The sequence below is a fragment of the Mesoplodon densirostris genome, chromosome 7 (genome assembly GCF_025265405.1).
Source record: "Mesoplodon densirostris isolate mMesDen1 chromosome 7, mMesDen1 primary haplotype, whole genome shotgun sequence".
Taxonomy (NCBI): Eukaryota; Metazoa; Chordata; class Mammalia; order Artiodactyla; family Ziphiidae; genus Mesoplodon; species Mesoplodon densirostris.
The window spans coordinates 89,000,020-89,017,004 of record NC_082667.1 but is presented as its reverse complement, the minus strand read 5'-3'; the positions used below and the strand labels follow the sequence as shown (position 1 = coordinate 89,017,004).

The 16,985-nt window shown below is 40.1% G+C and overlaps 1 protein-coding gene across 1 annotated transcript in view; it reads left to right on the top strand.

Annotated features, from left to right (window-relative positions):
• Positions 1-16,985, top strand: part of LOC132494369 (centrosomal protein of 78 kDa-like) — a 28,451-nt gene that overhangs the window by 7,739 nt on the left and 3,727 nt on the right. Inside the window, 2 exon segments of the mRNA XM_060105423.1 lie at positions 115-245; positions 9,496-9,573. Of these exon segments, the coding sequence (XP_059961406.1) occupies positions 115-245; positions 9,496-9,573 (209 nt within the window).

The window sequence follows — 16,985 nt, the reverse complement described above, 5'->3', positions numbered from 1 at the left end:
ATATTTGGATATTTGGTATCTGGCTTGTGTTGTCTTTTATACAATCTTGTCTTCTTTCTTTGCACTTTAGTGTAACACCTCTGTGGTTTTCTATCTTCTTCTTGGGACACTCAGGTCCATCAGAATTTCCTGTGACTGTGACAGTAGAGAGTCCTTCCTCCTCAGAAATCGAAGAGGTCGATGATTCCTCAGAACATGTTCAGGAAGAGCCAGAGAAAATCCGTTTGAAACAAGAAGCATTGCAGGTACAAAGTTATCACTTTAAAGCTATAGAGAAGATTATTTTTCAAACGGAAGGCTGATTGCAACACAGCACAGCTTGTGTGAGGGTTCTGTTTTCTCCTCCCATCTGCATTGTATCCCCTTGAATGGTTCCTTAAGCTTAGACCAAGGTGAATGGTGGACATTTGAACTCTAAGAAACTAAAATCAAAACATGTCGTTAGTAATATATTTTCCTTTCCTTAGAACCTTAGTATATTAGATTTAGGGAGAAGCTTAGCGATCATAAGATAAGGAAATTGAGTTCTGAATGACTACAGTCAGCTGATTCAGTGCTCTTGTTTTACAGATGAGAAAATGGACAGTTCTAGTTGAACTCTCTTTTTATAAGAGGAAAATATGGCCTCATTTTAAATAAAAGTAAAGTTGAAAAAAGTTTGGATGTTGATATTCTCCTTTCCTAAAATCAAAAATATCAAGAAGCTACATTCTATTACCAAATAAACCTGACCTCTAATGTCATTCCATACTTTTGTTTGTATGGGCAGAAAAGAAAGATTGATTTTTATAAGAAATTTTTGCACCTCAAAATTAATATATTTATTTTATTTCAACTTTAATGCAGAGCTGAACATTTCTAGTAAATAAATGAACACCATTTGGGGGGGACCTTATCTTTGTGCTACAAAGTCCATGTTTAATTTTCTAAAATTATTTAATATGACTTTCTCTTCATATGAAACATGACACTTGACAGGTTTCAGAACTGATTATCCCATTATTGTAGGACTACAGGAATTACTCTTTGATTTTCAAAAGAGAAAGTTAGATTTTTATTTTTTAATTAAAATTAATGATAATATAGAGAAATTTTAAGAAAAGAACTTAGAAAATTATGAAATGTTAGAGTAGGAGAAATCTATAGTTCAAGTGGAGTTACTCCCTTTCGTTTTATAAATGAGCACCTACAATTTGTAGAACGTAAGTGGTTTATTAGTAAATGGCAGAGTATGACAAGACCCTAGAGCATCTAACCCGCATTCCTTGTTATTTTAGATGTGGTGTATTCATTTCCTTCACGAATAGACCACGAGATTGTATTTGTAAAAGCAGTAATAGACACTGGGGAAGTCCAAGAAGTTTAAACACTGGGACCACAGAATAGCAGATTCAGAATACACTGAGAACCCTTTTAGCTCTTCTGTGTTTTGACAAGACACTACAATGATGGTATCAAAGTGTTTAAGTATATATGCCCACAACAATCAAGAGATTTCAACATAGTTTTGAAAGAGAGAAGACAAGTGGAAGAGTGTGAAACTGAAGCAGTAGAACAGAGGAAAAGCATCACCTAGAATATGCACAGGGACCACGTGCAACTGAGGAGGATTCTGACCCCACCTGAAAAAGTAGCCCCATGCTCAGGTGCGCATGTAGGAGAGAGGGTGGAGTTAGTTGAAAGTGTGACAAATAGGGGAGCTCATTGAAGGGATGTGTTTGGAGGAGTGGACTCCCAGCCCCGCCCTCACCCTCCTGAAATGAGATGATTTCATTTTGAAAACAGTGAAACTGGTGAGAACTGGGGCAGCTACTGTGAGTTTTTACACCCTCGAAAATTGTGTTTGGGGGAGATCCTGTTACAGTTACTCCCCGCTTCTTCCTGCATAAGAAGCCAATCAATCGTTGACTTCAGGGAGCTTTCTGCGCTCATTCTTAAATAGAAAATAACTGTCTTTTGCCTGTTAGTTGAGTAAAGCTTACAATATGAGAGAGGGGGAAAGAGTGCAAACATATCCTAGTGGGACCAGGGACAATTTAGGAAACAGAATAATTTAAGAAAAAACCCTAATTAGTATCCTGAGAGAGGGTTAAAAAGAGCTAGCAAGTATAAAATAAGACTAGGGTATTAATGAAAAGGAGAATGGTCAGAAAGCAAGAGGGGTCTCCTGGAAATGCAAATATGGTTGCTGAAATAAATTCAGTAGGAATTTAAAAAATTTCTCAGTGTATAAAAAAGGAAGACACAATGGAAAATGTGACAGAAATATGTTAGAGAGGCTGCATCTGGGAGGTCCCACATGTTACTATTAGAAAGTCCAGACCCAGAAAAAAAATGGAGGGAAGCTGTCAAAGGGCAACAAAATTCCCCACAGCTGAAAGTAGACATCAGGTCTCAGATTGAAAATAGTTATGCAAGATGAGCAAGAATAGACTCATACCTAGGCACCCTTCATTGTGAAACTTTCAAATACTGAAAAAATAAATTAAAATAGAATAAAATACTGAGAGGATACATCCATTCCAGAGAGAAAAGTACTGGTCACCTAAAAAAAAAGGTTAAAATCTTACTTTATCATACTTGTCATGAGCACCATGGATCCTGGAAGGCATTAGAAAGATATCTCCAAAGTTTTTCAGGCACATAATTTTCACCCTAGGGGTTTGTATCCAGCCAAACTATCAGTCATACGTGGAGGCTGAAGAAGATATTTTGTACAGAAAGAAATTTGAAAAATTGACCTCCTGTGCTACACCTTAAGCTATTTATAGACATAATCCAGCAAAATGAGGCAATAATCCAAGAAGGAAGATAATAGGGGATTCAGTGCAGATTGCAGCTAGTCTAGAGTGGAGAGGCTTCTATTGATTGTATGATTGAGAGCTTAGAAACACCTTGAGGCATATTGTACTTACTAGGTGTTAGGCACTGTTGGAAGGGAGGAGGGAGAGGAAGAGGAGAAGGAACTTGAACTCCGGAGGAGAAAAGGCTATACGGACATAAAGCTGAAGCACACTAAACTATGGTTGATTTTTAACCTACTATTGGTGAGGAAGGGAAGAATCCACTTCAACTTGACACTATAGATGTCCCCCTTTTCAGTGACACACAGGGGTAATGACCACCTATCTAATTTGTTGTCCAAACCAGAACTTGTCCAAACTCCTTACACTTCAATAGTGTAAGGAGGCACTCTAATGCTGTAACATCAGGACAACAGGTATAAACTGGAACAGCCCAAGGCGGCTTGGGGTATGTGGTCACCCTGCACAAGGGCAGTGACGCTGGCACAGTATGGAACGAGGTGTAGTCTGTACACAGAGACACAGTACATCTGCAGTGGGCAATATTAATTTCATTGTAATAATGGCAATACTGTCTTGGTTTGCAGCTTTTATTGTCAACGTGCATGTAATCACAAATAACTAAAGTAAACTATACTTAGTATGTATGAGTATTAACTTGGTATGTACTGAAATGTATTGTGTACTAGTATGTACTTAGTATATATTAGGCTCTAAGTGTTTTTGCATATATTAACTCATTTAATCCTCTGAATAGCCTTATGAGGTTGGTGGTAATATCATTCCCACTTTTGAGAGCAGGAAGCTAAGTCAGGGAAGGAACTTGCCCAGGCTGTACCTAATTTAAGGTTGGATCGAGGCTTTGAGTTTAGGCTCTCTGACTGTTCTCTTAAACCTTACTCCGTACTGACTCTCAAATAACAGAAGACTTAACTGCCCATAGAACAGAATATAAATTTCAACCTTGACAACGTAAAAGCTAGGTTTGGAAGGTAGACAGGAGGTAGAAAAAAGGGAAGATGGTATGAATGTCCTCATTTTACAAAGCGTGACTTTGAGAGAGTTTCTAGTTGATCAACAATGTAGGTTTCTAAGTATATCACTACAAGTCAAAGAGATCATGAGCAGTGGAATAACTCATGATGACATAACCTTACTGAGCAGTGTGGACATAGGAAAGAGTGTAGAGGAACTAAACCCTTACTTATTAGTAAGTTAGAAAGTGAACAGAAAATGCCTCCAATTTAGTGAGAAAATAGTCATGGAAGAGTATTACTTGGAAATGGAGAAGAATTCAAAATAACAAGAGTTGGACCTCCCTGATGGCGCAGTGGTTAAGAAACTGCCTCCCAAGGCAGGGGACACGGGTTCGAGCCCCGGTCCGGGAAGATTCCACATGCCACGGAGCAGCGAAGCCCGTGCACCAGAACTACGGAGCCTGTGCTCTAGAGCCCGTGAGCCACAACTACTGAGCCCATGTGCCACAACTACTGAAGCCTGCACGCCTAGATCCTGTGCTTCATAACAAGAGAAGCCACCGCAATGAAGAGTAGCCCCCACTCGCCACAACTAGAGAAAACCTGCACGCAGCAACGAAGACCCAATACAGCCAAAAGTAAATAATAATAATAAAATAATAAAAAATAACAATATTTGACGTAAACCTCATAAAAAAGGAAATCCATACAGCCAGTAAACACAGAAAAGTGTACGACTTCATTAAGTAATAAGTGAAAAGTGAGTCAAAACCAAGGAAACTACATGTCAATCAGATTGACAAATACATAAATAAAAAGTCTGGTAGTATCAGGTATTGTAGACCTGAAGTACTATGGGAATCTTCTACCCTGTTTATACTGGAGTATAAATCGACACAACTACTTTGGAAAGCATTTAGCCCTCTCCGTCAACTGAAGGTATATAAATAGCCTGTGAGCCAGCAGCCCTCATCCCCGCCCTGTGTAAATGCACCAGAATAACGGGTACAGCAGGATTCCTGTCCATAATTTGCATTAGCACAAACTGAAAACAAACCAAATGTCCATTAAGAGTCAAAAATTAAATAAATGATGTGTATTTGTACAGTGGGAAAACTATCCAGCAGTAAAATTGAATGAACTAGAGCTACAGGCAGCAATGTGGATGAATTTTTTTTTTTTTTCTTTTTGCGGTATGCGGGCCTCTCACTGTTGTGGCCTCTCCCGTTGCGGAGCACAGGCTCCGGATGCGCAGGCCCAGCGGCCATGGCTCACGGGCCCAGCCGCTCCGCGGCATATGGGATCCTCCCAGACCGGGGCACGAACCCGTATCCCCTGCATCGGCAGGCGGACTCTCAACCACTGCGCCACCAGGGAGGCCCATGGATGAATTTTTTAAACCAACGTTGAGAGAAAGAAATAAGATAGAAAAGACTTCATATACTATGATCCTGTACATAAAGTTAGATGTTGACCCAACTAAACTCTTTTGTTAGGGATGCATGCAGGTTAAAGGAAATGACTGTCAAGAAGTGAGGTTGGTGTTTAACCGGGAAGAGGGAAGGAGCTTGTGATGAGAAAAGGATATGGGGGGTTTTTGCGATGCTGACAAGTCTCAATACTTTCAGATTCGAGTCGTGCTTATGTAAGTATTCTCTTTTTATTTGTCACATTGACAGTTTTGTTCTGTGCACTTCTCAGTACACATATCGTATTTTACAATTAAAAACTGCGTAAAGAATCGCTCGCTTCTTGAGTGCTGGATGTGGGAGTGGGGTGAGACCGTTTCATTTTAAGCCCTTCACTACTGTTTGCATTCGCATGTTCATTCATTCAGCATTAATTGCACATATTCTATGTACCAAGCACTCTTCTAATTTTATATGTGTTTTAACTCATGTAATTCTCACAAGAGCTCTGTAATATGGGAGCTTATTTCCATTTTATAGATGAGGAAGTTGAGGCCTAGAGTTATAGAACTTGTCCAAGGTTATATAGCGAATGGGTAGTGCCAGGCCCATTTGTCTCAGAGAATATGAATATTTACAATATAATCTAAAAGAGAAATTTAATTACTAATTATAAGCAAAAAAACTGCACATTAAACATCCAGTTAGAGAAAAACACACAGTCTGTCTTTCACACACATACATCTTATACGTACGTGTGTGGCAGGGATTCTCCTTATTAAGCAATTATTTATTGACCGTCTACGTTGTGCTAGGCACAGGTGCTGGGGATAAACACTTAATAAAATACACCCCCTATCTTCAAATAACTTGCACTCTAAGTGAGGAAGTAAGCCAACAGTTATAGTAGAGGTTATATACCAAGTGATACATCGCTGATGGCAGTGTAAAATCTCAGAAATCTTTTGGAAAGAAGTCTGGAGATAGGTACCTCAGAGCCTTAAAAATCTTCATTTGCTTTGATCTCAAACTCATTTTTATGGACTTATTGTAAGAATGTTATTCTCAATATGGAAAAAATCTTTCATGCATAAAAACGGTTATTTTGTCTGATAATACTGAAAAGTTGGAAAGAATTTAAATGTGTAAAATGGTTAACCAGTAAACACACTCAGTGGAATATTTTGTAGCCCACACAAAAAAATCAAGGTTATGAATCCCCTGATTATATGAGAAATGATTGATTTCAATGTTAAATGGAGAAAAGTTGAACATAAAATTTGATATCCAATATGATGGGAGCTTTGTCCCAGAAAAATCACCCTAGCCGGTGTACAGAAGGGAGGAAGGGAGAGCAGATGGCAGGAAGGAAAATTACTCCAAAGCCTCATCCTTAGTCTTACTTAAGTAATAGAATATCAAGCAATTTTACTTTCTAACTTTTTTGGTTCCATATTTCCATGTAAGGGACATGAATTCTGAATACTTTGTAGGAGGAGGGTACACTTTTTCACAAAAATTGAACACTGTGTTCTAATTCCCTCCATTAGAGGGAGAAACTGTTGCATGTAATTGCAATTTGATGTGCTATTTAGAACCAGTCAGGAATTTTAGTCTACTTTCCTCTGACCGTGCTGAGGGTTTTTTGTTTTTTTGTTTATTTGTCTAGAATTTCTTTGAAATCAGTTTTAGAAGATTGATTAAACCATTATATTAAAAGTAGAGGAATTTTGCAATTTTTTCCCCTTTTTCCCCATTGAAAACTTGACTGGCTTTAGTAATGAAACATTAAAGAATTTGAAGTTCTTAGACTCTCAATTTTTTAAACATGTTCTGAATATAAAAATATATGTTCACTGAGCAAATGTTTGAAAAGAATGAACAACTTCTTGAAGGAAATAAAAGCCACCTCTGCATGTACACACACCTAATCTGCTCTTTTGTCTTAAAAAAGTATCCGAAATATTTTGCCATGTCACTAACTACTCTTCTACATCAGAGAATTTGATTAAGCTTATGCATCATCTCCCAGGAAAAACGCACAGATATATTTTGAATGTAGCACTCCTGAAGCCCATTCATGAACTCTGGTTGAGACCTCTTGTCATTCTTAGTGGCTTCATAGTGCATTCCTTCAGACGATGAGCTGTTTTTATTTAAACCAGTCCCAATTCGGAGGCTCTTAGCTTTCTTCTAGGGTTTGGTTATAAACAATCTTATGACATCATGTTGGTAGATAAATCTTTGCCCCCATCTTTGATTTCCTTAGGGTAAACTCCTGATGTAGGATTGTTGTTAGGTACCAAAAGCTACTGTCCAGACAGTGATACCAGCTCCTCTCCCAATGATGGCAGGTAATAGAGTTCCTCATTCTTTAAGTGATTGTTCAAAGCAGTTAACATGGATAACTATACCTTACTGTTTTCATAAGTATAGGTATTATGATTGTTTATCACTGCATAAGAAACCACCCCAAAACAGTGGCCTAAAACAATGACAATCATTTATTTTGTTCACGAACCTGGAGGTTGAGTAGAATATTAATTCTTTTACTACACTCTTACTGACTGAAAACAATACCTATTTGACTAGCTCAGAGTTCTGTAGGTCAGAAGTCCAGGCACAGCGTGACTGGGCTTCCTGCTCAGATACACACGGGAACATGTGGGTTCCCTCCTGAGAGTGTTAAAGCACGTGAAATTTAAGTGTAAGATATTGAGCCCCAAACGTTGGATGTTCACCATAGTTTGTGTGGGCCACAGAGCTGAAATCAAGATGTCAGTCTGGCTGTGTTAGCGTCCAGAGGCTCTGGGAAAGAATGCCTACAGGCTTCTTCCGGCTTGTTGGCATAATTCAGATGCTGCAGTTGCAGGACAGAGGTCCCCATTTCCTTGCTGGCTGTCAGTCGGGGGAGTGTTTCAGCTCCTAGAGGCCTCTCGCTTGCCTTCCCTGCCGCAGCATTGGACTTCTTCAGAGCCAGCAATGGAGAGTCTCCCTCTTGTCCCTTTTGTACTTCAATTCAGGAAGAGTTCAGGTCCTTTTCATGGGGTGCCCGAGTAGGCCACATCCACCTAAAATAATCTATCTTAAAAGATCAACTGATTTTGAACCTTAATTCCATGTGCAAAATCCCTTCACTACAGCACCTACATTTAGAGTTTGATTGGATAAGTGGAAGGTTTGTGTACTTCAGTAAGTGGTCATCTTGGGGGCTCTGTCAGAATTCTGCCTATTGCAAGCAGTGTCCCCACTTCAAGGACCGAAGTGTCTTAGTTCCTAAAACTCCTAAGATAGTTTATCAGTGTTCATTTTATTTCAGTGACCTTGGTGAAGGGAAGACTACCACCTCCGTGAGCAGGAATGGCAGCCAGCTTCCCGAGTCCACAGTGTGGCTCTGCTACTTAGTGGTGTGACCTTGGCTGTGCTGCTCTACTTACTCTACTGCTCTGCCTCTGTTTCCCTCATCTGTAAAATAACATGGAGTTAGTGATCGTTCTTTCCTCGTAGGGTTTTTTGTTTTATAAATTTATTTTTGGCCGCATTGGGTCTTCGTTGCTGCTCGCCAGCTTTCTCCAGTTGCGTCGAGCGGGGGGCTACTCTTCGTTGCGGTGCGGTGGCTTCTCTTATTGCGGAGCACAGGCTCTAGGCGCGCAGGCTTCAGTAGTTGTGGCACGTGGGTTCTAGAGCGTAGGCTCAGTAGTCGTGACGCACAGGCTTAGTTGCTCTGCGGCATGTGGGTTCTTCCTGGACTAGGGCTCGAACCCGTGTCCCCTGCACTGGCAGGCGGATTCTTAACCACTGTGCCAGTAGGGAAGCCCCCTCTTAGGGTTTTGATGATTCGATTATTTAATACCCAGGGAACTCCAGGAACAGTGCTTGACTGTAAATTGCTTTAAAAGTGATCACTTTTTTAAAACATGCTTTTGAATCTGCAATTATGCAATTCAGGTATGCTAAGCAGGTTCGTTAATAGGACTTCCTGCTATAAAGAGACCCACAAATAAAAATAGAATTTTTCTTTCTTGGTCGTAACTTCTTATTTCTGACTTACTATGTTATATGCATATGCCTTTTATGGTGGGCTGCCACAAATTTATGTTGGAAAGAGTGGAATTTAAATAAATCTTTGCAAATTTGATAGATTTTGATCATTCATTTCACTGGCATGGTATGATATGACCAGTAGCAGACTAAAATCTGAGTTCACTTCTGGCTCTGCCCCTAAATCCTGATGAGACCAATAGCTGGAAAGGCTTTTGGATATTATACTATGAATTAGTTATAATATTGACTCTGTTTGCTTAGGAAACCCTGGAGCAGTGCCTAAAGCAGTTAAAGGAGGAAAGAGTTATAAGACTGAAGGCTGATAGACGAGTCAGTGAGGTAAACACGTTTCATCTGCTTTTGAGAGTGTTTTGGTTTTATTTTGATTTGATTTTAAGCCATATACACATATTTTGTAAGCTTTAGAACTGTAATATGTTGCAAATTGGTTGTATCATATGGACTTTTGCATTTACTGGTATTTAGTGATCATATGATCTATATTCCAGAAAGCATGTTTTTAAAGATGTGAAAATCTGGTTTTGTGTATGTGTGTGTGTGTGTGTGTGCACTTTTATATGACATTAGCTTATTTCCTGTTCATGATTCTTTGATTCAAGAAGGCACTTTCTGTGCATGTATTGTATATACAGTAACATAAAAGACATGATGAGACTCTCCTGGCAATGAATTAGGAAAGTGAATCATTGAAATAAATTTAAGATATTGGAAAACTTCTAAGAATGCAATGAAAGATAAAAATATATACTATGAGAATTACATTAGGTAGTGTGCATGAAAGCAGGGCATAATCTAAAAAGTTCTATCTAAATATAATTTATCACAGGGTGAGTGTAGGGAGGAATTTTTGAAAGTGCATCCATTGGATTGGCAGACACTCATTCAATAAATGTTGAGTACCTGCTCATGTAAGGCAAAAGGGGCATCATGAACATTAACAGCCTTTCTGAGAAATACGAGAGTTGAGCTTACAGGGGGTTTTAAGTGCGTAGATGCTGAGCGGAAGGGGAAGAGTGCACAGGGGTGAATATGTTGAAGAAGCCAAAGAAAATATTGGTGATCGTACATTTAATAAATTGGGTTGGGTATGATTTAGGACTTTTAAACGTAAGCATTAGATATTTTACTCACTAAAGTTAATTCTTAACATTCAGCAGAGTTGTAATATGTTTTGTTCAAATCAGATTCTATAACTCACTTTCTAATTTAAGGGAAACTTAAAGCAGGTCATTTTCTTTTTTTTTTTTTCCAAATTTAATCAGTTATACATATACATATGTTCCCATATCCCCTCCCTTTTGCGTCTCCCTCCCACCCTCCCTATCCCACCCCTCCAGGCGGTCACAAAGAACCGAGCTGATCTCCCTGTGCTATGCGGCTGCTTCCCACTAGCTATCTACCTTACGTTTGGTAGTGTATATATGTCCATGCCGCTCTTTCACTTTGTCACAGCTTACCCTTCCCCCTCCCCATATCCTCAAGTCCATGCTCTAGTAGGTCTGTGTCTTTATTCCTGTCTTACCCCTAGGTTCTTGATGACATTTTTTTCTTAAATTCCATATATATGTGTCAGCATACAGTATTTGTCTTTCTCTTTCTGACTTACTTCACTCTGTATGACAGACTCTAGGTCCATCCACCTCATTACAAATAGCTCAATTTCATTTCTTTTTATGGCTGAGTAATATTCCATTGTATATATGTGCCACATCTTCTTTATCCATTCATCCGATGATGGACACTTAGGTTGTTTCCATCTCCGGGCTATTGTAAATAGGGCTGCTGTGAACATTTTGGTACATGTCTCTTTTTGAATTATGGTTTTCTCAGGGTATATGCCCAGTAGTGGGATTGCTGGGTCATATGGTAGTTCTATTTGTAGTTTTTTAAGGAACCTCCATACCGTTCTCCATAGTGGCTGTACCAATTCACATTCCCACCAGCAGTGCAAGAGTGTTCCCTTTTTTCCACACCCTCTCTAGCATTTATTGTTTCTAGATTTTTTGATGATGGCCATTCTGACTGGTGTGAGATGATATCTCATTGTAGTTTTGATTTGCATTTCTCTAATGAGTAAAGATGTTGAGCATCCTTTCATGTGTTTGTTGGCTGTCTGTATATCTTCTGTGGAGAAATGTCTATTTAGGTCTTCTGCCCATTTTTGGATTGGGTTGTTTGTTTTTTTGCTATTGAGCTGCATGAGCTGCTTATAAATTTTGGAGATTAATCCTTTGTCAGTTGCTTCATTTGCAAATATTTTCTCCCATTCTGAGGGTTGTCTTTTCGTCTTGTTTATGGTTTCCTTTGCTGTGCAAAAGCTTTGAAGTTTCATTAGGTCCCATGTGTTTATTTTTGTCTTTATTTCCATTTCTCTAGGAGGTGGGTCAAAAAAGATCTTGCTGTGATTTATGTCATAGAGTGTTCTGCCTATGTTTTCCTCTAGGAGTTTGATAGTGTCTGGCCTTACATTTAGGTCTTTAATCCATTTTGAGCTTATTTTTGTGTATGGTGTTAGGGAGTGATCTAATCTCATACTTTTACATGTCCCTGTCCAGTTTTCCCAGCACCACTTATTGAAGAGACTGTCCTTTCTCCACTGTACATTCCTGCCTCCTTTATCAAAGATAAGGTGACCATATGTCCGTGGGTTTATCTCTGGGCTTTCTATCCTGTTCCATTGATCTATATTTCTGTTTTTGTGCCAGTACCAGACTGTCTTGATTACTGTAGCTTTGTAGTATAGTCTGAAGTCAGGGAGCCTGATTCCTCCAGCTCCATTTTTCGTTCTCAAGATTGCTTTGGCTATTCGGGGTCTTTTGTGTTTCCATACAAATTGTGAAATTTTTTGTTCTAGTTCTGTGAAAAATGCCATTGGTAGTTTGATAGGGATTGCATTGAATCTGTAGATTGCTTTGGGTAGTAGAGTCATTTTCACAATGTTGATTCTTCCAATCCAAGAACATGGTACATCTCTCCATCTATTTGTATCATCTTTAATTTCTTTCATCAGTGTCTTATAATTTTCTGCATACAGGTCTTTTGTCTCCTTAGGTAGGTTTATTCCTAGATATTTTATTCTTTTTGTTGCAATGGTAAATGGGAGTGTTTCCTTGATTTCACTTTCAGATTTTTCATCATTAGTATATAGGAATGCCAGAGATTTCTGTGCATTAATTTTGTATCCTGCAACTTTACCAAATTCATTGATTAGCTCTAGTAGTTTTCTGGTAGCATCTTTAGGATTCTCTATGTATAGTATCATGTCATCTGCAAACAGTGACAGCTTTACTTCTTCTTTTCCCATTTGGATTCCTTTTATTTCCTTTTCTTCTCTGATTGCTGTGGCTAAAACTTCCAAAACTATGTTGAATAAGAGTGGTGAGAGTGGGCAACCTTGTCTTGTTCCTGATCTTAGTGGAAATGGTTTCAGTTTTTCACCATTGAGGACGATGCTGGCTGTGGGTTTGTCATATATGGCCTTTATTATGTTGAGGAAAGTTCCCTCTATGCCTACTTTCTGCAGGGTTTTTATCATAAATGGGTGTTGAATTTTGTCAAAAGCTTTCTCTGCACCTATTGAGATGATCATATGGTTTTTCTCCTTCAGTTTGTTAATATGGTGTATCACATTGATTGATTTGCGTATATTGAAGAATCCTTGCATTCCTGGAATAAACCCCACTTGATCATGGTGTATGATCCTTTTAATGTGCTGTTGGATTCTGTTTGCTAGTATTTTGTTGAGGATTTCTGCATCTATGTTCATCAGTGATATTGGCCTGTAGTTTTCTTTCTTTGTGACATCCTTGTCTGGTTTTGGTATCAAGGTGATGGTGGCCTCGTAGAATGAGTTTGGGAGTGTTCCTCCCTCTGCTATATTTTGGAAGAGTTTGAGAAGGATAGGTGTTAGCTCTTCTCTAAATGCTTGATAGAATTCGCCTGTGAAGCCATCTGGTCCTGGGCTTTTGTTTGTTGGAAGATTTTTAATCACAGTTTCAATTTCAGTGCTTGTGATTGGTCTGTTCATATTTTCTATTTCTTCCTGATTCAGTCTTGGCAGGTTGTGCATTTCTAAGAATTTGTCCATTTCTTCCAGGTTGTCCATTTTATTGGCATAGAGTTGCTTATAGTAATCTCTCATGATCTTTTGTATTTCTGCAGTGTCAGTTGTTACTTCTCCTTTTTCATTTCTAATTCTATTGATTTGAGTCTTCTCCCTTTTTTTCTTGATGAGTCTGGCTAATGGTTTATCAATTTTGTTTATCTTCTCAAAGAACCAGCTTTTAGTTTTATTGATCTTTGCTATCGTTTCCTTCATTTCTTTTTCATTTATTTCTGATCTGATTTTTATGATTTCTTTCCTTCTGCTAACTTTGGGATGTTTTTGTTCTTCTTTCTCTAATTGCTTTAGGTGCAAGGTTAGGTTGTTTATTCGAGATATTTCCTGTTTCTTAAGGTGGGATTGTATTGCCATAAACTTCCCTCTTAGAACTGCTTTTGCTGCATCCCATAGGTTTTGGGTCGTCGTGTCTCCATTGTCATTTGTTTCTAGGTATTTTTTAATTTCCTCTTTGATTTCTTCAGTGATCACTTCGTTATTAAGTAGTGTATTGTTTAGCCTCCATGTGTTTGTATGTTTTACAGCTTTTTTCCTGTAATTGATATCTAGTCTCATAGCATTGTGGTCGGAAAAGATACTTGATACAATTTCAATTTTCTTAAATTTACCAAGGCTTGATTTGTGACCCAAGATATGATCTATCCTGGAGAATGTTCCATGAGCACTTGAGAAAAATGTGTATTCTGTTGTTTTTGGATGGAATGTCCTATAAATATCAATTAAGTCCATCTTGTTTAATGTATCATTTAAAGCTTGTGTTTCCTTATTTATTTTCATTTTGGATGACCTGTCCATTGGTGAAAGTGGGGTGTTAAAGTCCCCTACTATGATTGTGTTACTGTCGATTTCTCCTTTTATGGCTGTTAATATTTCCCTTATGTATTGAGGTGCTCCTATGTTTGGTGCATAAATATTTACAATTGTTATATCTTCTTCTTGGATTGATCCCTTGATCATTATGTAGTGTCCTTCTTTGTCTCTTCTAGTAGTCTTTATTTTAAAGTCTATTTTGTCTGATATGAGAATTGCTACTCCAGCTTTCTTTTGGTTTCCATTTGCATGGAATATCTTTTTCCATCCCCTTACTTTCAGTCTGTATGTGTCTCTAGGTCTGAAGTGGGTCTCTTGTAGACAGCATATATATGGGTCTTGTTTTTGTATCCATTCAGCCAGTCTGTGTCTTTTGGTGGGAGCATTTAGTCCATTTACATTTAAGGTAATTATTGATATGTATGTTCCTATTCCCATTTTCTTAATTGTTTTGGGTTCGTTATTGTAGTTCTTTTCCTTCTCTTGTGTTTCTTGCCTAGAGAAGTTCCTTTAGCATTTGTTGTAAAGCTGGTTTGGTGGTGCTGAACTCTCTCAGCTTTTGCTTGTCTGTAAAGGTTTTAATTTCTCCATCAAATCTGAATGAGATCCTTGCTGGGTAGAGTAATCTTGGTTGCAGGTTTTTCTCCTTCATCACTTTAAGTATGTCCTGCCACTCCCTTCTGGCTTGTAGAGTTTCTGCTGAGAGATCAGCTGTTATCCTGATGGGGATTCCCTTGTGTGTTATTTGTTGTTTTTGCCTTGCTGCTTTTAATATGATTTCTTTGTGTTTAATTTTTGACAGTTTGATTAATATGTGTCTTGGTGTATTTCTCCTTGGATTTATTCTGTATGGGACTCTCTGTGCCTCCTGGACTTGATGAACTATTTCCTTTCCCATATTAGGGAAGTTTTCAACTATAATCTCTTCAAATATTTTCTCAGTCCCTTTCTTTTTCTCTTCTTCTTCTGGAACCCCTATAATTCGAATGTTGGTGCGTTTAATGTTGTCCCAGAGGTCTCTGAGACTGTCCTCTGTTCTTTTCATTCTTTTTTCTTTATTTTGCTGTGCAGCTGTTATTTCCACTATTTTATCTTCCACCTCACTTATCCGTTCTTCTGCCTCAGTTATTCTGCTATTGATCCCATCTAGAGTATTTTTTATTTCATTTATTGTGTTTTTAATCGATGCTTGATTCGTCTTTAGTTCTTCTAGGTCCTTGTTAACTGTTTCTTGCATTTTGTCTATTCTATTTCCAAGATTTTGGATCATCTTTACCATCATTATTCTGAATTCTTTTTCAGATAGACTGCCTATTACCTCTTCATTTGTTAGGTCTGGTGGGTTTTTATCTTGCTCCTTCTCCTGCTGTGTGTTTTTCTGTCTTCTCATTTTGCTTATGTTACTGTGTTTGGGGTCTCCTTTTTGCAGGCTGCAGGTTCGTAGTTCCCGTTGTTTTTGGTGTCTGTCCCCAGTGGCTAAGGTTGGTTTAGTGGGTTGTGTAGGCTTCTTGGTGGAGGGGACTACTGCCTGTGTTCTGGTGGATGAGGCTGGATCTTGTCTTTCTGGTGGGCAGGTCCACGTCTGGTGGTGTGTTTTGGGGTGTTTGCGGACTTTTTATGATTTGAGGCAGCCTCTCAGCTAATGGGTGGCGTTGTGTTCCTGTCTTGCTAGTTGTTTGGCATAGGGTGTCCAGCACTGTAGCTTGCTGGTCGTTGAGTGAAGCTGGGTGCTGGTGTTGAGATGGAAATCTCTGGAAGATTTTCGCCGTTTGATATTATGTGGAGCTGGGAGGTCTCTTGTGGACCAGTGTCCTGAAGTTCACTCTCCCACCTCAGAGTCACAGCACTGACTCCTGGCTCCTCAATTTGGGATGATTTGTTGTCTATTCATGTATTCCACAGATAAAGGGTACATGAAGTTGATTGTGGAGCTTTAATCCGCTGCTTCTGAGGCTGCTGGGAGAGGTTTCCCTTTCTCTTCTTTGTTCTCACAGCTCTTGGGTCTCAGCTTTGGATTTGGCCCCGCCTCTGCGTGTAGGTCGCCGGAGGGCGTCTGTTCTTCGCTCAGACAGGACAGGGTTAAAGGAGCATCCTCTTCGGGGACTCTGGCTCACTCAGGCCGGGCGGGAGGGAGGGGCACGGAGTGCGGGGCGAGCCTGCAGCGGCAGAGGTCGGCGTGACGTTGCACCAGCCCGAGGCGCGCCGTGCGTTCTCCCAGGGAAGCCGCCCCTGGATCCCGGGACCCCGGCAGTGGCAGGCTGCACAGGCTCCCGGAAGGGCGGTGTGGACAGTGACCTGCGCTCGCACACAGGCTTCTTGGCGGCGGCAGCAGCAGCCCCAGCGTCCCACTCCCGTCTCTGGGCTCCGCGCTTTCAGCCGCGACTCGCGCCCGTCTCTGGAGCTCCTTTACGCGGCGCTCTTAATCCCCTCTCCTCGCGCACCAGGAAACCAAGAGGGAAGAAAAAGTCTCCTGCCTCTTCGGCAGCTCCAGAGTTTTCCCGGACTCCCTCCCGGCTAGCTGTGGCACATTAGCCCCCTTCAGGCTGAGTTCTCGCCGCCAGCCCCAGTGCTCTCCCTGCGCTCTGACCGAAGGCCGAGCCTCAGCTCCAGCGCCGCCCGCCCCAGAGGAGCAGACAAGCCTCTCGGGCTGGTGAGTGCCGCTCGGCACCGCTCCTCTGTGCGGGAATCTCTCTGCTTTGCCCTACCCAGGTATGTGGGGAGTTTCTTGCCTTTTGGGAGGTCTGGGGTCTTCTGCCAGCGTTTAGTAGGTGTTCTGTAGGAGTTGTTCCACGTGTAGCTG